The sequence below is a fragment of the Triturus cristatus genome, chromosome 3_2 (genome assembly GCF_964204655.1).
Source record: "Triturus cristatus chromosome 3_2, aTriCri1.1, whole genome shotgun sequence".
Classification (NCBI taxonomy): domain Eukaryota; kingdom Metazoa; phylum Chordata; class Amphibia; order Caudata; family Salamandridae; genus Triturus; species Triturus cristatus.
This window is the reverse complement of record NC_140584.1, coordinates 893,964,798-893,989,893: the sequence shown is the minus strand read 5'-3', so window position 1 is coordinate 893,989,893 and position 25,096 is coordinate 893,964,798. Positions and strand designations below refer to the sequence as shown.

Here is a 25,096-nt window from a genome sequence, read left to right as displayed (position 1 = left end):
TATAATAGTAAACAACTATCTCTATTTCCTTTGTCTGAGTGACTGAGGTATTCAGTGTTGAGGGAGAGAACTCCAACATTGTTCATTAAACATCAGGCAGTCTGGTAGGCTGACATTTAGCAGCAGTCATCGGGCTTAAATATCACAAGTGTTCGAGTCGTAATAAGAAGCAAGATTCCTAACAGGCAAACACTGTTAGGTGTGTGAGGGTACACCATAAAAGCAACCGAGTACCATGATTCCAGAGTCAATAAAGCACACAAGTTAGCGTATGTACTCCAACCGCCTTCCTTGATAACACCCTGCAATCATCAGAGCAGAAGTCATCAGCCCAATGGTAATTGAGGTGGTCTAAATAGCAGCGTGTAAAAAAAAAAAAAAAAAAAAAAAAATGGAAACCAATATAAAGACAACCAACAGGGGAAAAGACCCCCCACGAACTACAAACCTCTTTCCCCATACCACCTAAACCCCTTTATGGCTATAGGTGACGAGAAGATCGCCGGCTATCTCATGGATACGAAATAGAACATAACAGCTTCTACAGAGAAAGCATTTTATAGTATCTGCAAGAAAGTATGTACTGTCAAACAGTTATCTTAACCACGGTATAAAATCTAGAGAGAGATTATCAATAGGAAAAATATAAGTACATGTGAAAAACAACTTTATCAAGAAAAAGCAATGTATAGCATATTGACTTAAAAACAACAGAAACGGGGGAGGAGCCAAGATGGCGACCGGAGCAGACGCTTGAGCGCCCGGCTCCGTCGGTCCGTGGCCTCGGACTACTATCCTGATGCCCATCCTCGCCGATTCTCGAGGTGCACCGTGTGCGAAGACGCGCTGACCGCGCTGCTGCTTTCCCGGAGTCTCAACCCGCCCGGATGCCCGAGTTCTGGGTGCTTTTGTCCTCGGCACTGAAACCCTGCGCCCTTACGGCCTTTGCCGGCCTCCTGGAAGCTCTGCAGTTACCGGACCAGCTAGCGCTAACCTGAGCCCCGCGGTCCCGATCTCGCCTCGCACCATGGATCGTTGCCGGATGAGCCCGGGGAGAGACGGCCGGACACCTTCTGCACCCTGTGCCTGACGGGCTGGAGCTGTGGGGTGGGCCCCGGTGCGGTGAGTCTCCTGCCCCGCTCTGAGGACCGAGCTGTGGGGGGCTGCTGCCCCCTTTGTCTATTGCCTAGCCAGCGGCGAGGGGGACCGGCGAGAAGATAAGCGACTGTCGGCCTTTCCTGTTGCGGCGTAGACCTGAGGGGAATTGACCCCTTGCCACGACCCCCCCCCCCCTGGCCACTGCACCGTATAGCGGCAAAACATGGCGTTGAGTGCCTGCTCGCGGCTGGGGGGTGATACTCCGGTCTCGCCCGCTGCCCACTTCGCCCTCCCTCTTCCGGACACCAGCTCCACAGTGCCGTCCCGGATTGCTGCCGATGTTGGGGCCCAGCTTCCGCTGACATGCGGCTCCGTTCTGGCTGTCCTGCGGGACTTTCAACTACAGATGTGCGCTGGCCTGCAGGCGCTGAGTGAGAGGTTTGACCCCATACTGTCGGCTGCGGGCCGTGAGCGCACTGTTTGTCATCCACAGGGCGTGGGTCCTCCGGTGCTCTTGTCCTCTTGCGGGGACGCAGCGGCGGTGTATGATTGTGCTACACTGGTGCCTTCATCTAGCGCTCCCGGCGCCCAGGGTCCACCGCTCTCCACCTCAACTGCGGATACTTTGTCCCCCTGGTCATGGCTGCCTGCTTCATTGTTCCCTGCCTCACCGCGTCCGCGAGGCTATCCTGCTGAGCGATACCTAACGGCTTCGAGGGACCGTCCGCGGTGGCCCACTGCTGCCTTTTTGTGGAACTCCTGTACCTTACTTGCCAGGTTTGGATTTTATGTGGTGCAACGAGGGACCTCAATCGATGGTCGGCGGCCATTTCGTGATCCTACTTCACCATCCTCTCACAAGCGGCCATCTTGTCTTTGTCTGCTCGGGACACGGGGCCTTCACGCAGGAGCTGGTTTAATCCCAAGCCCGCGATCGGGCCAGGGCTAGACTGACTTCTATCGCTATGGTTTATGGACGGGCTGGCCTGGGACTGGGACTGTATGTATGTTTTGCGCGCACTCGTCGCGACTTGTATCCCTTGCTTAAACTGTGGTGCCATGGTATCTTTGCATGCCGTTTTTTGGCGTAGAGGGCTCTCAGTGTGTGGGGGCCATAACTGGCTGATGGTTCGGGGCGCTCTGGTGTCCAGTGGGCTCCTCCCCACCTTCTTTTCTGTTTTCTTCCCTTCTTTACTCTGTTCCTACTTTCTCTCTTCTCTATATTTCGGGTTCATTGGGCGACAGGCACTATGCTGGGGGGGGGGTAGGCCGTAGCCTCCGCATTGGTGTAGGGTGGGGGGGTAATACTCTGTTCTCAATTAGTTCTATGGGCCTTTCTTCTTTTATGTCTCTGTGCTCTACTTTCTTCGATTCGGGGTCCGGGTGTGGGGTGGATCGAGTGGGGGCGGCTCTGGAGGGGCGCGTACTTGCTCATGTGACTATCCTGATATATCTCTGCACCGCCTCACTGATTGAGATTTTACTCCCATTGTTGTTCTTACTGATGTTGCTGCTCGCCCGTGTGGTGAAGCTATCTTGCGGACTCGAATCTACTTTGCTCTTATCCTTCATTGACTTTTTTCTCTGATAAAATTATCAAAAAACTTAAAATTAACCTTCACCTCTCCTTCCCCGGGTTTCAAAGATATCTCCAGTATGTGACTCATAACCTGTTGTTAATCCTGACCGTTGATGCACGGGGGCTGTAATGTGGGTATCAGTGCTTTACTGTATCGTGGCCGGCCTGACGGTTGTAGGCCCGTATTTGTTCTTTTAAGATGCACGAATAAAGGTTTTTTTTAAAAAAAAAAAAAAAAAACAACAGAAACTCAAAAAGTATGATTTCACATGACCACTGACATTCGGTATAAAATTCTGCAGTTTTCCTAGCTCATGAAAATGAGGGAATTCTCTCTATGGGTTTCTATAAATAGCTAAAGACCGGCAAAGGAGACGGGGGCTTGAAAGCCACTGCATCTGGTGATAGTGCCCTTTGCGTAAACCTCAGAGATCAATTTGCGATCCATACCATGTCACATTTTAGACTTTATTTCATTTGTGCCAAAAACATCTTCACATGCTGGTAAAATAGTGGCTTAAAAAGCATAATTCTGGGAAACTTGGCTGATTGTGACTTATCCGTGCTCTTAACAGTTCAATCCTGGCACCATTGGTGCTGGGAAATATGTGTCCCTCCTGCCATTGCAGGTTGGAGTGTGCAATAGCAAATGCACGGCCATGTAGTGAGGATTACAGATGTGTGTTTTCACTACCTATGAGGCCTGATCTGCCCAGAAGTTAATATGGGGGGGGAAGTGGTTAACAATAGTTTGCACTGTAATGATGGATTGCAATGGAGCAGCCTCATGATGTTTCATATCCATGGATTTGCAGTGCCCAATTCTCTCCATTGCTTAGAAATGCCACTTATAGAATATGGACCATTGCTATTTTAGGGCTGAATGGGCTAGATTGACGGTAGAGGTTGTGACAATTACCGTCTGGAGGCCGGATCATGGCCCCACTAAAGATTAAGATCTGCATTCCAAGGCCCCACGGCAGACAGGCCTATGATTTAGGGGAGACATCTGTAGTTCAAAGGAAAAAATACCCTACACCATCCAGATTTCAAAGACACATAACAGTATAGCCACGTGTGCAGTCCTTCAGCAGAAGCCAAGATACCCTTGTGGGGACGTGGGACTGGAAAACCCGGACTGCATGGTGCACATGGTCAGTGGTATCTGTTGTGCACATGGAGGATAACTGTCCGAATAGAGACTGGCCGTGGACCTGCTGAAGTGTGGCCACAGGCCTTCTGTTCTCCTAGAGATCTCAAGGACATCAAAGATTTCTCCCCCCCCCCCCCTCCCCGCGGGACCTACACCATCTACCCGAGACATCTGGAGAACACTGCCCTCTCAAGTGCCCACCTCGGCTACTAAATGCAAACTGGTAACGTAGTGTGAGCGTGGACCTAAGACTTGTGCCTAGAGACCGTATTGCCTAGTGCAGAGCCCCAGAAATCTTGCCTGCATCTAAGGCATGTGGTTCCTGGATTGCAGGGACCGTGACACTCATAAGTGTCTAGTGGTGAGCGGATTCACTGGTTGTGGGACCCTGCGTGGCGCATTTCGTTGATAGAGCCACCTTTCTCTCATGCGAAACACCAACTGCATGCTCATTGCGTGTGGTGTCAGATTCACAGGGTTCGACCCTTGGAGGTGTGGGTGTAACCTGAATAGTGCCTCATTCTACTTCACGTGGTGGCTCGGCTGGACTTGCACTGGTTTGTGTGTGACCCGACTGGTCTGCTGCAACCTGTATCATCGTGCATCGGACGTTGTGTTTCATTTCCAGAGAGGTACGGAATTGTAACTCTTTGCTGGGTGTGACCGGAATTGCCTGGTGTAACCCAACTCAATGTGCACCAGTCATTGTATCTCCTTAACAGGGAAGTGCGAAACTTGCAACTCATCGTGTTTGAAATCTGAATTACCTGGTGCGACTCATTGCTAAGCGTACCAGTCGCTGTGCCTGGATCGCCTGGGCACAACTGATCATAGTGTACCGATTGGGGCGCCTCATCCTACAGAGAGGCTCCTGTGTGTTACTCCCCATCATCAGTTGTTCCCTTGCTGACCCTCATCGCGGCGGATCAACTTCCCTCTCCACATTAGGCATCTCGCAAAGACATCTTGGCACCAGGTAGTAGTGAGAGAGATTGACTGAGTTGAAAAATGCTTCCAAGACAGTTCAGAAGTGAGTCAAGAGACTTTGACTCTTGTGTTTTGAGACCTGTGGGTGAACTTCCTAATTGGATGCTATCCTCTCCCTAGTTTATGTCCTCCCTAGTTTATGTCTACCTGCTATTTAAAACGGTTACATATTCCCACCGGCTTCCCAGGGACCCAGACTAAGTGCGACTTTAGCCACATATAGCCCAGTGTACGGTAGGCAGGGCTGGTTATCGTCCATCCGGAGGACTAAGACAATCCGGGTAAACTAGAGGGTGGAGGGGGGCTTAGGCCACGGAGTCTGCAGAGGGTGAACCATTTACCTGTTGGGTACCAGTGACACCGCATTAGGGTGTTGAGTGCACGTGTGTGTAAGAGCGTGCCGTACGGTCTGTGTGAGTGGGAATGATCATGTGCGGACCACTGGTGATTCACGACACTGGACAGTGGTGCCGCCTCATACGTTAAGAGCCAAAAGCTCAATACCTTTTGACATTGGATTTCTCCTGTGTGGCTTCAGCCAGCAGTGCTGCTAGAAAGTGGTCTATTTTTGTGCATGTACACAATTTTGATATTGTGCTCCACATAAAGGGGCTCTCAATTAGGGGGCTGGGGATTAGATTAGGAATTGTCCACAGTGTGCGTACAGATTGGGTTTTATGTCCAAAAGTATATGATGATCATGTTATAATAATAGAATGTGTGTTGAATATAAACATTTTTACAAACATCCTGTCTGGATTCTCTTTTGAGACGCTCAGTGCATTTATTGCAAGTGGCTGCTGTGCCTTTGCTTTACACATTGCCTCCGTAGTGAGCCTGACTGCTCAGTCCAAGCTACCAAAGAGTGAGCACGGGTTATACAGCGAGTGTAATCACCTACCCTTGATGGGAGAGGTAGTTCTGCCTGGCTGGGGACATACTTTTAGCCAGACACTGCCAGTTCCAACACATAGTAAACCGAGACATATTGGCATTGCTAATGTTTGTTCTTTTAAAAATTCAAGCCAGAGTTCCAGTTTTTTTTTCTAATCACATGGTTTGAGACTCTGGAACCTTTATTATTTTCTGTCACTGAAATGAACACGCTTCCGTTGTCTAGAACAGGGAAAATAAACAGAACTTTGAAATGAAGGATCTTAGTTTTTGTTAAGCAGGAATCCTTTGTCACCCTATATACTAGCTAAAAACCATCTTAAATCAAGATACATTTGTGGATATGGTCAGCTTCCCTGGGGAAGGAGCCAAATACTGATAGTAGAAAAAATATAAGCTGAAACCATTAACCTGAATTGACATTTTCTGGTAGCTGAGCGGGGCCAGTTTGGCATTCATAAGGCTTTGGTTGGGGTTTAATGGATTAAGCACATTTTGGATGCAGTTAATGACTCAGAGGAATGTATGTTGTTATCCCGCAGTCTTTTTCCCCGCAGGGAATCACAACGCGGTAGGTACAACGACCGTGTTGTGATTCCGCATACCATTACTCCGGAAGTCGGAACAACGACTTGTGGAGGGGATGGCACTGGATGTTGGAATAGTATAATTTACTATTGTGCGGACAATAGGAAAGGTGTTGGATTTTAAATCCAACACTCCCTCCCCCCCCCCCGCAAGTCGTTGTTCCGACTTGCGGAGTAATGGTATGCGGAATCACACCGCACCGGAATAACGACCGCGTTGTGATTCCCTGCAGGAAAAAAGATTTGTGGTAAACGTTGTTTCCCACTCAGAGGTATACAGAAATACATAATGTGAATTTTCTTTTTTAATCAAATGTTATTGATTTCAAACAATATGGTAAAAGAATATAGAAACGTCCCTGGCCGACCAACCACGCCCGTCATGACAAAGAGGAACAACTCTTTGCCACATACATGGGCTCCTCTTGTGCGGCACACCAGTCCATCCCCTTCCTCCACTCAGCCACCGTTGGTGCGATGGCCAATTTCCACTTACGAGCAATGTCTCTTTTTGCCACCACGGTGGTAATTCCAATGAGGTACCTCTCCCTCTGGTGTTGCCAAGATCTTCTAGAACTCCCAGGAGAACCTCTTTTGGTGTCAGCTTGTACCCCAGAACCTGGGACAATAACTGAGCTACTGTCTTCTCCGCGATCAGGGAACACAGCCAAACTATATGGAAAAAATCCATATGGAAAAAATCTGCATTCTGGGAAAGGCAGTGAAAGCAAGCGTTGGAATGTAATTTCTGGGCCTGCCACAGTTTCAGGGGTGTTGTGTATGTGCAGTGAAGACAATTTAACCAAATAAGACGTAACCAAGTGGACATCACAGTTTCATGGGAGGCCAGTCAACATCATCCATAGGACCCAAACAGGCCTCCCATTTCCTCCTTAGGAGGACAAGTGCGTCCGGGGCATTGGTAATCATGGAACGATAGATACAGGACAATACCCTTATCCTCCAACTGCGCCTCCAGTGGACTGCACTCTGTAGTATTCGGAGGTAGCCCTTTTAAACTGCGTGTGAGAGCCTAATTTGCAGGTATTTATAGAATTGGGTTCTAGAAAGGGCGTACTGTGCCTGAAGACCGTGGAAGGACTTATATGGTCTCATTGCCAGATGTCGCCTAAGGTCGTAATACCTATGTAGCCCCACATCTGGAAGCCTCAGAGGTTGTATACATGGTGGGGCCATGCCACAGCGAGGTCTGCTGGGTGTTATGCCAACCCATGGCTTGTGATGTGCTCGCCAAGCCTGGGAAACTAACCAAGTCATTATAGGGAGATGTTGGGGTAGGGGGCAAGCTCAGCCCCATATGCCTGACCATATCACCCTGCGGTAAGCCAATCATTGATCATGAGGAGTTGTGTGGCCCGATGGTACATTTAAATATCAGCCATAGCCACCCCTGCATTTAGTCCAGGCAATGCAAGGCAGAAGATTGGACCACACGAAGATACAGACTACTGATCTAAAGTCCCTGAACCAACGGCCAGGAAAAAGCAGGGGGAAATTTTTGAAGATGTATAGGCAGCGTGGAGAACCACTATCTTGAAAAGTGCTACACGGCCTAAAAGGTGCAGCAGGAGGCATGCCCAGAGCTGCAGGCCCACCTTCGTCAGGGTGAGAAGAGGCAGCAAATTGAGGTTTTATGCCAGTTTATGGACAAGGGAAATATGAATCCCCAGAACCTCAGACATTTCATGGGTATGGAGGCCTGACATTGTCCAGTCACAGCATAGCCACGAACCAGCACTAATAGCGACTTATTCGAATTTACAAGCAGGCCAGAGACCTCTTTATAAAGCTTCAGGATGCAGAGGCATATCGGACCTGCTTGATCGGGTCAGCCAGGTACAGGAGAACGCAGTCAGAATATAGCGCTATTCTGTCCTTCTCCGAGCCCCTCCAGCTCCACCCATGTAGCTAAGCATCGCACTAATCGGGTGGGGGGTTAGATTGTGACCCCAAACAAAAGGGGTGACAGGGGACACACCTGATGGGTAACTCTGCTGATAGGGAAAGGGCCCAAAAGCACCCCATTAAACAGAACTCGGGCCGTGGGGTGGAAGTATAGGAGGTTAATGTAGCAAAATATTCAGGAACTGAAACTCATTCTGATCAGTGCTGTCCTCAAAGCCCCAATCAACCGAGTTGAAGGCCTTCTCGAAGTCAGTAGTAAGAGCGCACAGGATTCAGGTATCTCACACGCTCGTGCCAAGGCAAGCTGCAAGAGGTGTATACAGTGACGAGTGCTCCGATTAGGCATGAACCTACACTGGTCCAGGTGGACCAGGCTGAAAATCACCTGTCGGAAAATCTTAATTTCAGTGTTAATAAAAGAGATAGGGCGATAGAAGCTACACTGAAGCGAAGGTTGGCCGGGTGCTGTAATCACCAAAATAGTCGCTGTATCAAGTTCAGAAAGGTCCCCGCCCCTCCAAACCGCCTCGGTGTAGAGGTTCAGTAGGTGGGGTGTGAGAATGTCCCAAAACCCCTGGTAGAATTCTAATGGATAACCGTATTTTACCAATCAAATGCCGCAATACTATGGCAGGAGTGGTAAAAGGCTTCTGTTATTTTGCAGCTCGGCATGGATGGCACTAGCTAATCCTATGCTTAAAGACTTTGCTGTAGAAATGTCAAAATATTTTGTCCCGATCTAGCTCAGCATTGATGGCACTGTGCTAATCCCATGCTCAACACTTTGCTGGACAAAACAGACATTTGAGGTGAGCAGATTCAGGAGCGCCACTGGTGTTGTAGGGAGCTCCATATAGGAGCTGTTCTCCACCTAAACTTGGGAACTACCCAGGGTTCTTTGCATTTATATATTTATTTTCCTCCACGAAAAAACGTATTTGCCAGTTTCTTACCACATAAGCATTTAGGTCTAGTGTTAAAACCGGAAGCTGTAGCCACATTTTCTCTAGACTCTCATCTGAAAGTATTATGACTTACAGCAATATGAAAACCATTTATGTAGGAAAAGTGTATTTTGTTAGAGCGCAAGATTGGGCGTAGATACAATGCTTCCGCATTTCTACTGTTTTAAAATTCAGGGACCAAAATTAAAATACATTTTAGACACAATCTTGAATGAGGCAATATAAACAGAGATCGTATTATTGCCAATATGGATTCTTTTTTCCAGAGTGGAGGTAGCCCTGCCAAGTACCACGCGTCAGACTAATGCATTTCAGTGTGGTGGTCCGCATCACCACACTGAAATGCGCAGTCACGCATTTATAGCGCCTCAGCCAAGCTTGAGCCTGCTATTAATTAGCGCTGGCAGTGCCCTCGTTCACGCCGCTGTGGTAGGGTCGGGGGCTGGGTCAACTCTCCCTGGCTACAATTTACAACATACACTTTTTACGGCATTCTCAGATTCATGTGCGGTCAGTTAAAAGAGTTTGTAATAATTTGCCCAATCATGGCTGCTGCGGAGAGTGCCTGGAAACTTTGTCAGGCCGCCCGTGGAGCATGGGAACACCTGATGAGGGTTTAAAGTTTATCAGCACCGTTCGCCGCTGCTCACACCATGCGGTGCGTATATTGTATTGGCATTGGGCCTTTGACCCGGCTGACACCAGGACCACGGCTGATGCACTGGCAGACTATGGGATAACTACTCTGCGCATTCCGCTGCCCTCAAGTTATATTTAGCAGGCACACGCAGGCCAGGGCGCGGGGTGGGGGCACACAGTGCTGCTGAGCCTTAGATTGCTGTTGCATTCACTGCCGCTGGGTTCCCGTGACATGGCTTCACGACTGCAACAGTGTGTCCTTTTTCTGAGAGGCGAGACAGCCTGGAAGTTAAGTTACTCCTGAGGTGGGCGGGGCCTCGGTTCAAGTTGGAGGCAGTTATGAATTTGTTACTTTCGTTTGACCGGCAGCCACTACTCGCACCACTGCCTGGACCCAATTGGTCTCGGTGCCTCATCATGCCGCTGCCCTGCGACCGGACCTGGTTGGAAACGATAAGTCGCATTAAAGACACACAGTGATCACGGAGAGGTTGCTGCGTGGTTCACTTAAGTATTAATAGGTTTAAAACTTTACAGCCTGACAGACACTGAGCCTGTAGCTCTGCTCTCCAGGCTCGAGGTGGTGCCGCTGCAGACTAGGTAAGCTCCATTCAGCTGACTCTTGATTAATTTATTAAAGCACTCACTAGAATTTAAATATGTCGGGCCCTCTCAGTGCTGCTCTGCTGTGGAGGAGATCGTGCTCACACTGACAGCAGCGTTTTATACGTCCTGCATAGCTGCCAAGGTTTCAGATTACTTATGTTTGACATATTCAGAATTTCAGTGCAATTATGAGTGACATTCAATGACAATGAGTGACACTTTCTCGCGAGCAAAAATCAAGCAACGGACACAAGGGAAATCTATAAATTTCAGAAACTACACCCATTTGAGCAACGAGAAACTCAAAGATTATCTTAAAACTGCTGCAAAGTACCGGAAATGGAAGGGCATCCTCCTCAACAGTTGGCAAAAGCAATACCACATACTTCTTCGGTTTTCTCCCATGTACATACTCCTTCAAAACACCAACTCTCCTCTACAAAACACTCTCATACACTAGCGTAATCTCCTCTCATCCTACACTTCACACCTGCTCGCACCACAGAACCGCAGATAATTGACACCGCTCTCAGTGTAAAATTGCCATTCCACGCTACTCAACCGTACCAGAGTGATCAGTAAATCCAATCTTCTTCCTGTAAACTATTGCTGTAACAGGGCGGGTGGGGAACTGAGTACCTGCACTACTGTAATTTAAAAGGGAGAGCATCTGCACCTCTCAGCAATGCTGTAATATTTAATGGGAGAACAGCGGCACTTTGAAGGAGGAAATAGGTACTTTGGATAAGTACCAGCACTTTTGTATGTTTTCATTTTAAGTACTGCCTGCAACATTTCATAGGTATACGTCACTCCTCCAACTGCAGCCATCACTCTAGAAGCACGGATTGAGAGCCCGTCTGAACAGGCCACACTAACTAACTTTCTCCACTACGGGTTCTGCTAAATTTGCCAATCGCCTGAACTGGTGCTGGTGTTGCTCTGACAGCAGCAGTCGCTGGGCCTCTCTTGAATTAGGGGGCTCAGTGCAGAGTTGACAGTCTGAATTCTTGTTCACAGCTGCCAGTTCAGCTCATCGAGAAGTCACAGGCTCTGGTCTTCTGTGCCTTATCAAGATATGTAAGACCTGGGGTCACTGGGCCCTAAGGGGGTAACGTGACTCGAGCGGCTGGGCACCCGAAGGCTTAAGTGTAAAGCGACCATACAACACACTCCTCCCCTGAAGCAGGAAACGCACACAATAATGGACGCCACACAGTAGGTTCAATGAAAATCAAACAAGTTTATCTAAGCAGTTAGATGTAAACGCAGTTCATGAGATGGCAATGGCATTACTTGAATACATTAACAGTAGATTCACCAGCATTTCATTATGGTTCCCTAGGCAGTACCTGAATACATTAGTGTCAGATTCACCAGCAATGCCTTATGTTGCAACAAGCAGCACCTGAATACATTAGCGTCAGATTCATCAGCAACTCATCATAGTTCCATTGGCAATACCTGGCGAACCTGGGGGAACGGTGAACACAGCGGTTAACCAGCGCGCTGTGCCCCTCCCACCACTAGCGTTTCGATCTGCCGTGGGTACCTTGCGCGGTATCTAGCGATTATCAGCGCTTTAAAATAGGGCTGGAAAACGTAGCGCCACACATGGAAGACTACTAGCGCTTACGCGCAGAACTTGAGGACTCAGCGCTACTCGTAATAACCAGGCACTAAGCACTTCAGAGCAGGACGTGAGAACACAGCGCTACTCGTAATAAACAGGCGTCAAGCACTTCAGAGCAGAACTTGAGAACACAGCGCTACTCGTGATAATCAAGCATCAAGCACTTCAGAGCAGAACTTCAGAATACAGCGCTACTCGTAATGATCAGGCCGTAAGCATTTCAGAGCAGAACTTGAGAATACAGAGCTACTCGTAATAATTAAGCATCAAGCACTTCAGAGCAGAACTTCAGAATACAGCGCTACTCGTAATGATCAGGCCGTAAGCACTTGGTCCCCTTGTACGCGGCAGTCTAGCAGCAAGGGGGCAATCCCACGGAGAGGAACCAAAGTCTCGGAGCGCGGTGCCGCTCCCGATCGACCGGGGGCGCACCGGGTCTTCCACCAGCCTCCCGGGGAGCAGGGGGGTGAGTCCCAGGCCTCCTCCCAGCCCCCGGGGGTTAGCTCGATCTCGGAGTCCTGGGGGGGGGATCTTCACTGCAGCGGCGTCCGTCACGGCTCCGGGCCCCGCAATCAATGCGCTCAGCGGCCGGGGGACAGGTCACAGCCTCTCACGCCTCCGACAGCAGCTGCGACGGGCCCCCGGGCTTCTCTGCGGGCCCCGACTCGATAATGGGGCACACTTCAGGCCTCCGGGCCGCGGCGGTGAGCACGCTTCAGGTCCCTGTTGCACCGGGGGGGGGGGGGGAAGTTAAGCAGGGGCGACGGCGTGCTCAGCGCTCCGCGCCCGATGCGGGACTGACTCGGGGGATCCCAGGCAAGGTCGGGGAGCGCAGGGGTCACAGCTCTAGTACCTGGTTGATCCCCAGCAGTCCAGCAGTCACTTTCAGCTTAGGTTTCAATAGGGAGCTTCAGCATTAGGTTTCAGCATTCAGTTTCAGCATGAAGTTCTAGCATTCAGTTTCAGCATTCAGTTTCAGCATGAAGTTCCAGCAATCTTACTGGCGCAGATGTCTCTGGCGCCCTTAGGGGTTCTGTTTCTTGGGGGTAGGGATTGAGTTGGTGACTAGTTCCTTCCTAGTCAGGTTTGGCAGATGGCCCCTGGGTCCTCCTACCGCTGGGCTAGATCAGTGGGCTGTACAGGATCCCTCACTCACTTAAAAGGCAGTACCCAAGTCCTGTCACTTTCAGAGGCATAAGTCCCTGGCTAGGCCCTACCGCCTAAAACTCCTGCGTGGATCCTCCAGGTCTGGCCAACTAACTAGAAAAAGTTCCCTCCCTCACTTAAGTAGCCCTAGGTCAGGTGACCACTATCCAAGGCGGCAAAAGTAAAAACCACACCTCCCTTCTAGAAGGTTCCAGCACATTCCAGGAGCTTCCCCATTCTACCTATGGGACAAAAAAGGCGGGCTGGTGTCACAACATTGTTGTGGGGTTCCAGCCAGCTCCTGGCAGCTAGGGTGCTACTAATGAAGACCACTCTGCAGTAGCAGGGGCCTGTGGCAGTCATCTTTGGAGAAGGGAGCACCTGCACCTTAACACTGGTTGGCAATGAAAAGGCGCCCGGAGACCTAAGTCCAACATAAAAATGAGGGTGGAAAAAATGAGGCACGATCAGAGGGGGAGACCACCCTAGGGCTGACAGGTCTAACAAGATAATACAGCACAGCGCTCGCCTAGACAGACACAAGTGCCCAGACCATTCCCGGAATACACGTGGAGCCAGGGCAGATGAAGAATGCTTTGTATCACAGGCCCGCCCAGACCACTGGAATCTATGCCTGGGGGCCAGGGCTTGCGGGGAAACAGGGGGGCACAGCAGGACCAGCCCTGCCAAGTGCCACGCATCAGGCGTTAGACTAACGCCTTTCAGTGTGGTGGTCCGCGTCACCCCACTTATAGTCAAGCTGAGCCACTATAAATGCTATATAAACCAGAGACGTACTCCAGGGCCAACTCTTCAATAATAATAATAATAACCTGTTGGTGTATAGTGATAGTGCTTCAAATCACACGGATTCATTTGAAAAGATTGCAAATACTATATTTCACTATTACCCAGCACAATGATTCCCAATTTGCCCGATCAGAAGGATAGTAAACTGTGTCTACATTATGAATATTCAAACTAGTTGACCTGTAGATCACAGTAGAATGCAGAGTGTTAGCCCACCTTGGGTGTATGCTCACAAACACAACATACCCACTTCGCTCACGACCAGTAGGAGAGTAGAATTCAGGTTCAGCCAATGGTTGTAGAAAGAGTAAGAGAATGTGTTCTCTAGGAAGTGGATTGGGCAACTTTCCAAACACCGGGCATTGTTTCACAAGACCTAGGCTCGAAGTGGCTTGGGGAAATGGCCAACACGCCTCAATGAAGAATATTTACCTAAAAGTAATTCTGAAAAACTAGAGATTAGCTATACAAGGATGGGGAGGAAGGAATACATAACCGAACCAAGGTTCTACATTCTATCTATTCATGTTGTCTCACAATAAATTAGTCACTAACAACTTAGAATACTTTGCCTATTTTGAAACTACTGTCCATGTGTTCACACATCATTCACTCTGTTCTTACTGAAGAAGCAAAGTAGAAGCAGATCTTTATGCAAAGTTATTTAATTGGCAAACTGTCTCTGGTAGATGTCCTAATAGTCTGCACTGTGCAAACGGACAGTTAACCATACTTTGAGAAGAAAGACCAATCTTAATCCCAACATTAATTGGTAAATTGTATTTTTTGTGATATTGCGAGATCGACTAAGGTTTTGTTTGAGACAAGAAAATGTCAACATTAAAATGAACCTCGGAATAACAGTTAATGACAATGACCATAACCGAACAGTCCTCCCGTGATCACATCAGTCATGGTCCTTAGTGGTAAAATAGCATTCAATGTAAATGCATACATGTATTAGATAGCCGATTAGATCAGATCGGAGATTAGATAGATAGATCTTTTTTCACCAAATCCTCTGAAAAAAAGTCTTATTAAAAATACTGATCTACCTGCATTATTTTGTCTCCCATCTGGAGCCCAGCTACCTCAGCTGGCCCACCTTCTGAAACACGGGTCACATAGACGCCCTGTGAAAAGAAACCTTTATTTTAAAAATAATCCATTCTCAAAGATGGAAATAAGCACGACAGTCCAAACGTGTTCACTAACCAAAACGCAGCATCAAACAAAAGTTTCAACTATAGTTTATTTATACAATTAGTCTGTTAAAATTATACAGTAGAATAAATAAAAGGAGCGTATGCAATACTTTAAATAGAAGCATAAATAAAAACACTTGTCGCCTTTTTACATCAGTTAATTTAAGGCCAAAGTCATTGACCACTAAAAAAAAAACTTGGAAGATGAGAAGACAATGTAATAAAAGAACTATTTCGAACACCTACACTGCAAGTCTATAAATAAACAATAACAACGTGTTGACAGCACAAATGCAAATTCTCTATTTCTTTTCATACTGTCTACCAGAGATAAAGAAGAGAACAAGGATTACATCCTGCATGCAATTTGAAAATCTCTTGTCTCCTAGGGTAGCTTGTCACGTTGTTGATACAATTTAGGTCGTTGTTCCCTAGAGTTAATCAGATTGAAAGGTTTTTTTTTAGGTCTCGCCTGTCGACACAGCGCGAAGCGCTGTCGCCAGCGAGTTCTATTGTTACTGACTTGCCTCGGAAGGGAGACCGGAGATGGGCACGCGCAGGGACGATTGCAGGTTGTGAACGAGCCCGTGAACACAAATGTACAGACATGTGATGTGCACATCTCCTGTCCCCCTTCTGTCCTCACCAGCCTCATGTAATTTCTTTTTTTAAATGCGCACGCGTGCTGTAAACGTACAGCATGTCCCACTTACTAGCTCTTGTGGGGACTTTGCGCTGGTCTCGTGTCTTCAGCGGCTCACTGCAGCACCACGCGGGGCTCCGTCTTGCTCACAGGAGCCCTGCCTGAAATCCTGCTTTGGCCGCACCATGCGGCATTCACGAAGGCGGGGTGGGCTCCTGCCGGACTTCTGCTTCTTTTTTGCCTTGGGCGCTTTGGCAACCCCCTCCCTGGGCCGCATGAGCCGCACAGCACTCATGAAAGTATGGCGGCTTTTCAAGTCCGCACGCGCCGCCACTGGGCACGAGCTGCAGAACACGCGAAAGTTCCAGGTACAGCACATGCGGGCAGCCCTCGCACTCCCAGGTCTCCTCCCCGGCCCGGATGTCGAGCTGCTTTCTATTTTGCTTGTTTCTGTAGTCGCCTTCTGCTCTCTCCCTCACCCCTCCCCTCACTCCTGTTTACTCATTCCTCATTGTATCCCCTGTCTCTATCACTGACTGACTGTCTCGCTTTGCCCCCATCTCCCATTCCACGGGCTCCATCTGCATGGCTTTCTTCTTGTCGCCACTCCCTCTGCTCTGGTTTGGCTCACTTTGTTCCTGTTCCCTCCCTCTGCCACGGCTTGTTTTTTAAAAGCGTTCACCTGACTTGCTCGGAGAGCGCCATTGTAAACCAGGCTGTTCTTATTTTGTCACGTTAGATGGCGCTTGAAAAAGTGGACCGCGTAAAGTGACTTCAAAGGCAAACCACTTCTCAAAACAGCAGAGATCGTTCCTTCTATGCTTTCTATTGACGCGCATTCGGCATTCCTGTTGTTGGCAGGAAAGAGCTATTGAAGCAATAATCAAACAGCTGAAGCCGCAGTTGACATGGGTTGCTGTTTTTAAGTAAAAGCACATTCGCTTTTTGAAAATGAACTAATATGGCGTACTTTTTAATTGTTGACCACACGGAAAAAGGTGTTTTAATTATTATGAGGCAAAATGAAGCAACATAGCAAACGTTTCGCCTCATATCGAACTTGTGTTGTTTACAATTGCTTCCTCTGCTGGGAAAGGGGTGGGGTAGGACTGCCTATGCGCTTGTTTACTACAGATCTCGAGTGCAGCCCTGCTCCGCTGAAGGCCAGTTATTCATTATTTCCTCCTAATTGTTTATTGTACCAAATGTATGTTCTTCATGTGGGGATGTGCGCCATCGTATATATGGCCCTCACTGTCACAACAACATTAACATTGCCAATAGATTGCGGAGACATACTGACTTTTTATTTTTAACTTATATCCACGTGTTTCTTCTCATCCTTTGCTTCTTCTCCCCTCCCATAAGCCCTCCTGTCCACATTTTTTTCACCCCGCCTGGGTTTATTCTCCCCTCCCTCACAGTTTCCAGTCTCCATTTCTTCACCCACCCTCCTGGGTGGAAAGTAAAGCCCTATGAAGCAGCCAGCCTGGCCGCTTTATAGAGCTTTTTTATTATCATCCCGTTATCCACCCCCCACCTCTGCCCTTTACCCCACCCCCCCACCCACTAGACTTTAAACACTATTGAAGAGTAACTCAAATGTTCAATAAATCCGTGTCACTTCAGAACAAAACCTAGCTAGATTCCTTTCCTTCCCACAGGATGCAGCACATATAATAAAACAAGGATTTGCAATGCAATAGGTCTCGCATTTAGGCACGCTTGAGCAATTGACATTGTAAATGGCAATGCCTTTTATTTTGGTTTTTAAAACAAATAAAAAACCATTGTCATTTACAATGCCAATAGCTTAAACTCTCATAAATGTGAGACCTATGCATTACAAATGCTTGTTTTTTTAAGTTCTCAAAGTCATTTCTGTTCTAAACCTGAAATGCGGCTTCTCCAAGAACTGGTTTCTGTTGGGGAGGATCACATGAGGTTACTTTGCCCCATTTATAGTATGTCTGTTTAAACTGGTTTACCCTTTTTACCAAACATTGTGTTCTGAGTGCAGCAATGTGCGCGAGTATAACGGACATGGAAGGTTGCAACTATATTGTTGCAAGAGTGTGCGTACAGAAGTGTACACCAAGATGAACAAGTTACTTACCTTCAGTAAGGCCTTATCTGGTACAAACTATCTACCCTCAAATTCCTTTCCTTAGAATATTCCCAAGGCGTCAGACTGGATCTGGAAAATCTTGAGCCGCACCTCTGCTCGCCTGTAATCGATCGGCTCAGTGTTAGCATCACCCAGCGCCAGTAGTGATGTGTCCAGTGCCTATATAGGGCCCACCCCAGCATGCTGATACCAGATTCAGCACCAGAAGAATGCTGATGGACCAGTTTACAGACACTAAGTACCTACAATGGTCACTCTAGATGGAAAAATCTGTTTCTAGAAATAGGGAGGATCGGTAACGAATCTGCAGCTAGAGTCTCTACCAGATAAGGAGTTACCAAAGGCAAGTAATTTGGAAATCTGATAGAGACTTCTAGTCGCAGATTCCTTACCTTAGAATAAATACCCAAGCAATACCTCCCCGAAGGAGGTTCTACAAACAGATTCAAAACAGGAAGTCCTAGAGGACCAAACAGGCAAAATGCCAGTCATGACAGACCCGACTGTCCAAGCAATAGTGCTTTGTAAATGTGTGCAGATATACCAACTTCCCAGCCCGACATATCTAAGACAGAAACTCTGCGAGCTAACGTAGTAGTCACAACCTTGGCTCTAGTGGAATGAGCCTGCAAGCCCTTAGGCGGTTGCTTCTAGGCCAGTGCGTAGCAAGTCTTAAGGCAGAGTACAATCCATCCGGAGATGGTCCATTTCTGCACAGGTTTTCCTTTGTTTGCACTACCAACCCAATGAAGAGTTGATGCTGGACCTGGTGCTCTTTGGTACAATCAATGTAGAATGGTAATACTCTTTTTGGGTCCAGGAGCGTGAGGCAAAGCAAAGAAGGTTTGGCAGTGTGATAGTCTGGCAGACAAGGAAGGATGCCACCATGTCTGGCAGGAGTAAGGCAGGTTTTCTCAGCACCCGTTTACCTGGAAAAAAGGTATTGTATGGAGGGTGCACAGTAAGTTCCTGCAGCTCGCTAACCCTCTTGATCTATGTAGTGGCCCTTAAAAAGGTTGTTTTGAAGGTGAAGAGACGCAGGTGGCTGCTATGCATAGCCTCGAATGGGGAGCACATCAAAAAAGTCAGAACCAAGCTTAGGTCCAATTGGGGCATAAGGGGATTTAGAGAACTTTGAGAAAATGGGTCACAACGGGTGATTTGAACAGGGAGTGCTGATCCGGAAACCCCATAAAACCCAATATGGCCGAAAGGTACCCTTTAACTGTTCCAAAGCAAAGCCTTGCTGGGCTAATGAAAGAACACCACCACCTCAGACAAAGTTGCAGGGAAGGTTTAGGAAATTGGGTTACTGGTTGAGGGGGGTGAAACTCTACTCAAGCAGCAAGTGTCTATGAAGCATTTAAAACAGTAAAAGTGAAAATAACACTAGAGAAATCCCACATCACTTTAGAAAAATGTGGTAAATTTTAATAAATTATTTTAGACCAAACCGACAAAATCCCAATAAGTAGAACCCGAAATATGCAATTTTAAAGTTTTAGGTAAGTAGGGCACCTAAAAGAACAAAGCGCCAGTCATGGTTATTTTGTTGTACAACGCCGGTAAAAGTCACATGTTGACGCCACTTGCAATGAAGTGCAGGCCACTTACAGGGACCAGGTTAGCCCAGCTAAAAAAGTTACCTTCTAAAGTCGAGTGTAAAGAGTTTAGTTTGTGGTGGTGGAGGCCGCGAGGAGCAGGGAGAGCTTTGCGGATGATCATCGCTGTTCACAAATATCCTGTTGAGCATTGCGGACTGTCGTTACTGGAGATTTGCATTGGCATCCACCGTGGGCTGTCGATGCTGTAGCGAGAAGTGCTGATCTCGCATTGCTGATGCCTAGTGGTTGCTGTAGCACGAAGTCGGGCTCACCGTAGCTTTATATTGGCAGTCTGCAAGACCTGGGAGCGAACAAGCTTGTTCGCGGTCGCGAAGTGCCATAAACTTCAGGATATTTGCTTTTTTGTTTTTGTTTTTTTAGAGGGGGAGCTCAACTGAAGCCACACCAAGGGTCCAGGACCTGAGGGGCTCCTCTTGGTGGATAAGGAATTCACTTCAGCTTAGTCAGGCACTTCTAGCTGCAGATCAGCTGGGCAGATGCAGGGTGTACTCTGGAGCTTGTTGTATTCCTGTAACTCAGAGGAGGACAACAGTCAGCTGCCCCTTGGAGTCACTTCTGCCTGGAATGTAGGGTGCAGGTCCACTGCAAGTGTGGCAGGACTCAAGCAACCAGGGAGTCCTTCTGTGGTATCCACAGATCCAGCAGTCTACTGAAGAGTTGGGTGTGAGGGCCCAATTTTTATACCTGTGCCTGCTTTGAAGTAGATGATGGTTGTGGAGGGTTCTACCCCAGAAGAATTTTGAATTTCCTGCCTACTTGCCCTGGCCCCAGCTTGTCATGGGGGCTGAAAAGACTAAAAATAAGCCCTTTGTGAGTATGCTAAAGGAAGAGAGTCTTTGTGGCTATGGTAGGTGACAACTACGAACCCTCATCAGGTCAGAGATGGCCCATCCTGCCAACACCTATTCCCCCTTTTTCTCACTGTCTGAGAGCAAGACCAACTACTAGCTACACCTAGCCGTGCGACCAATGATACAGTCTGGAGGCAATAAATGGTGGGGACATGACAATGCCACAATTCTAAAAGAGGCATTTTCAGAATTAGGATTTAAAATCCAACTTTATCATATCAAATTTGACATTCCTACCTGCTGCCAATTAAAAAGTTACTTATTAAATATAATAAGTTAACCCATTGTTCTCCTAAGGGAAACGGCAGGCATTGCAGTAGTGAAAAACAAAATAAGGAAAATGCTACTTACCAGTATGCATCTGTTCTTGGCATGTAGAGCTGTAGATTCGTATACTTGTGCATAGATGGCCATCTGGTGTTGTGCTCGGATGTTTGTACTTTGTTTTTGTCTTGGCAGAAGTCTTTGTAGTCACGAGGTAGGTGACTCCTCTTTAGGACGATAGTGCGCATGGGCATCGAGGGAGGCAGGTCGGCGTATACGAATCTACAGCTCTACATGTTAAGAACAGATGCATACTGGTAAGTAGCATTTTCCGTTCGAGGCATATGAGCTGTTGATCGTATACTTGTGCATGGACTATACAGCAGTTACCTCCTTAGCGGTGGCTACCTCCATCTGTTGCAGTGGTTTGAAAAAGTGTTCTTAAGTCGGCCTGGCCCACACTAGCTTGTTTTTTTGCTTGCACATCTACACAATAGTGTTTTGTGAAAGTGTGTGGTGTAGCCGAAGATGCTGCTTTGCAGATGTGATCTAGGGGAATGTTCCCTAAGAATGCCATAGAAGCCCTTAGTTTGCGTGTTGAATGAGCTCTAGGGGGAATGGTTAATGTGCGTTTGGCTTTGATATAGCATATTTGGATGCATTTAACAATCCACCTTGCAATCCCTGCTTTTGAAATGGGATTGCCCTTATGAGCTGGGGAGAAAGCAACAAAGAGTTGTTTGGTCCTTCTAAAGGATGTTGTTCTTTCAATGTAGTAGAGTATTACTCTTAACGTGTGAAGAGCTCGTTCTGCCACGGAGTCTGGTTGAGGGAAAATTCCTGGGAGTTCAACCGACTGGTTAAGATGGAAGGCAGATACGACTTTGGGTAAAAATGTAGGGTTAGTTCTAAGAACCACTTTGTTATGATGGATTTGCAAAAATGGTTCTTGGATGGTTAATGCCTGGAGTTCACTAACTCTTCTAAGAAATGTGATAGCGACCAGAAAGGCTACTTTCCATGTGAGGAACTGTAGTTGGCATTTGTGCAAAGGTTCAAATGGGGGACCCATGAGCCTGGTAAGGACCACATTTAGGTTCCACACTGGAGAGGCCGGAACTCTGCGCGGAATTATTCTCTTAAGTCCTTCCATAAATGCTTTGATACTCGAAACAAGGACAAATGTTGTCTGTTTTGGAGATAAGCTGCTATTGCAGCCAGATGTAGTCTAATAGATGTATATGCTAGGTTACATCATTGTAGGTGCAAGAGATAACAGATACTGTTCTGAATAGAAGCATCTAGTGGATTGATTTTGTTATTTGTGCAAAAGAAAAATCACAAATTGTTTCCACTTTGCTGCATAGCATGCTCTTGTGTAGGATGTCTAGCTCCTAAATGGGAGACTGAGGAAGCCAAACTCTAAGATTTCAGGTGCCAGATCACAAGGTTGAGTTGACTGGGATCTGGATGGCTTATCTCTCCATGGTTCTTTTTTTTTTTGTTGAAAAACGTTATTGTGCCAAATAACATCATTACAAATATGGGCCTACAACCACCAGGGCCGGCCGCTAGTATATGCATGTCAATTGCGTGACATCACGAAGCAGCGACTGATTTCCAGAGGCTCAGCAGGGTTACAGGAGATATTCTCGGCAGCTCAGAAGCTAGGCAGGATACAAATATTTTAAATTTTAAAAGAAAAGAACAAACAAAGAAACAATAAAACAAAGCTCAAGGCGAGAAACAATCTAGACGGTGTCGAGCGCCGATGGGGGGATCCCACCACACCAGGCAGAAAATCAGGAGGACAATAGAGATGACCGGGGGTGGGGGGGGGTTGGGGGAGAGGAGGCAGCGGGGAAGTCAGAACAATCAGCCAAAAGGGTACAGTATTCCAGGAACCTCAGGATCAGGGGGACAGAGAAATGTCCGGGGTGTCTACAAAAGGGGGCGTACAGATGTTACCTCGGTAGGTGTTCCACTGACCTCAAATTCTACCCCACGCCCCAGGCCTACCCCGAACCAGGTACACCGTCTTCTCTCTGAACATGCATCAGTCCATGTTCTCCTTCCACACTGACACGGTGGGAGGCCGTCGGGAACCCCAAAGCTGCGCAATATCCCTCTTTGCAATCATGTTCCCAAGCGCCGCCCACCGGGCCTGGGTGACGTTGTAGTCATTCGGCTCCCATACATTCAACAAATATCGACGAGCCTCAGGCAACAGAGCGACCCCAGTGACACACTCCATTACAGCATGCACACGGTGCCAATACGCCGCAACCTCGCGGCACTCCCAAAGGATATGAAGGAAGGTGGCGCTCATTCCACAGCCGCGCTTACACAACCCGTCCGAAGAAAAACCCATCACAACCAAACGAGGACCCGTCACATAAACACGGTGAAGAATTTTGAGCTGGACGAGACGGAGACGGGCAGGAATGGCAACCTCTTTCGGGGAGGACAGTGCGGACTGCCAGTCTTCGTCATCCAACTCCAACCCGTCTCCGGTCCAGGACTCCCTAAGACGCACAAGGAGGTCCGCCCGATTGTTGATTAATTTCTTATAGATCAAGGAAATCGTACTATCGGGCAGATGACCATCAAGTATACGGTCCTCAAGTGGTGAAGCTGCAGGGACTGTGGTACCGGCCTCGAAGACCGACAGCAAAGCGTGGCGAACCTGTGCATATCTGAAGAACTCCCTCTCACTCAACTCATACTCACTCTGAAGCACCGCAAAGGATTTGACCGCACCTTTCACCCAGAGATCACCCACTCTGCTAATGCCAATCGTATCCCAGTTCTCAAAACCTTTCGTCGTCCAGAGGCAGCCCAATCTGTCCGATGCAAACAAGGGGGTCGCTCGTGTCAGGCGATCATTCCATCCCACAGCCACAGTGGCATCCTTCCACACACGTATAGCAATCTTAGTGGGTCCCGTTAGGTTTCTCCCCGCCGTCCGAGAGTAGAGCGCTCTGTTGAAGTTGCCACCAGGCAACTGATATTTATCCATCTCGAAAGCCGGATTCGGACCGGGTGCATACGTAGCATGGTTGATGGCGGACAACTGGGAGGCCCAATAATACCTCCTGATGTCCGGGAGTGCAATGCCCCCGTCATACCAGGGGAGAGTCAGTTTTGCAAGAGCGATGCGCGCGCGGCCGTCCCAAACAAGTCTCCTCTGTAAACCTTCCACCTCCCGAAAGTAGGTCGCCGGAATATCATGAAAGGAGTACTGGAGTGCGTAGACGGACCGCCGGGTCCAACGATACGTAGACCTCCAAGTACTTGAAACCGGAGTGCGAAATTTGAATGGGGAACCTATTCGGTAAGGGGAAAAGGCCACCGGAGATAACATACACACACGATTTAGACCAATTAATGATCAAACCGGAGTTTTTACCGAAAGAAGTGAGGACGTCAAAGAGGACGTTAAGGGATTCATGCGGGGAGATGAGGTACAAAAGAATGTCGTCGGCGTACAACGAAACCCGGTCTTCAAATTCAGGGGCCCACTGAATGCCCTTTATCGATGGTTCCCATCGGAGCCAGGCTGCAAGCGGTTCTAGAGCAAGAGCAAAGAGCAGGGGGGACAACGGACACCCCTGCCTAGTACCCCTCCCGAGAGCGAAGGGCTGGGACACCCACCCTACCATTGACAACAACCTGAGCTAGCGGATCCGTATATAGGAGTCTCACCCAACTAATAAATCCCGCACCGAAACCGAACTTCGCCAGAGTGGCCCAAAGATAAGGCCTTTCTATCGTATCAAGGCCATCGTGGCGTCCAAGGAAGCCAAGATGGCTGGCTCGGAGAGAAGCTCCGCCCTGGCGAGAACGCCGTGTAGGCGCCGTAAGTTGAGAGCAGTGTTCCGGTGCGGAATGAAACCAGATTGATCCGGATGAATCAGGTCACAGATGACAGCGAGTAAGCGATTAGCAAGGACCTTGGCGAGAATCTTCGGTTCAGCATTCAATAGGGAAATAGGCCTGTATGAGGCACAACGATCACGAGGCTTGCCCTCCTTAGGAATCACAACTATAATGGCCAGACGCTGGTCGCAAGGGAGGGAACCAAGCTCACGCGACTCCAGAAACATTTCACGGAGAAACGGTGCGACTTTATCCGGGCGCAATTTGTACAATTCAATAGGCAATGCATTGGGGCCATAGCTTTGCCAGAACGAAGGGAACGGATCGCGGTAGCAATCTCGTCGGCCGACAACGACGCCTCCATACGCTCTCGATCCTCTTCAGACAGGCGGGGCAGCGCAATATCCCTCAACAAGAAACGAGAGTCATCCTCATCTCTATCGGACACCGGGGAGTAGACCACACGAAAATAGTCAGC

The 25,096-nt window shown here is 48.2% G+C and overlaps 1 protein-coding gene across 1 annotated transcript in view; it reads right to left on the bottom strand.

Annotated features, from left to right (window-relative positions):
• Positions 1-25,096, bottom strand: part of TAX1BP3 (Tax1 binding protein 3) — a 210,553-nt gene that overhangs the window by 22,849 nt on the left and 162,608 nt on the right. Inside the window, exon 3 of the mRNA XM_085649319.1 lies at positions 15,079-15,156. Within this exon, the coding sequence (XP_085505445.1) occupies positions 15,079-15,156 (78 nt within the window). The remainder of the gene's footprint in view (positions 1-15,078; positions 15,157-25,096) is intronic.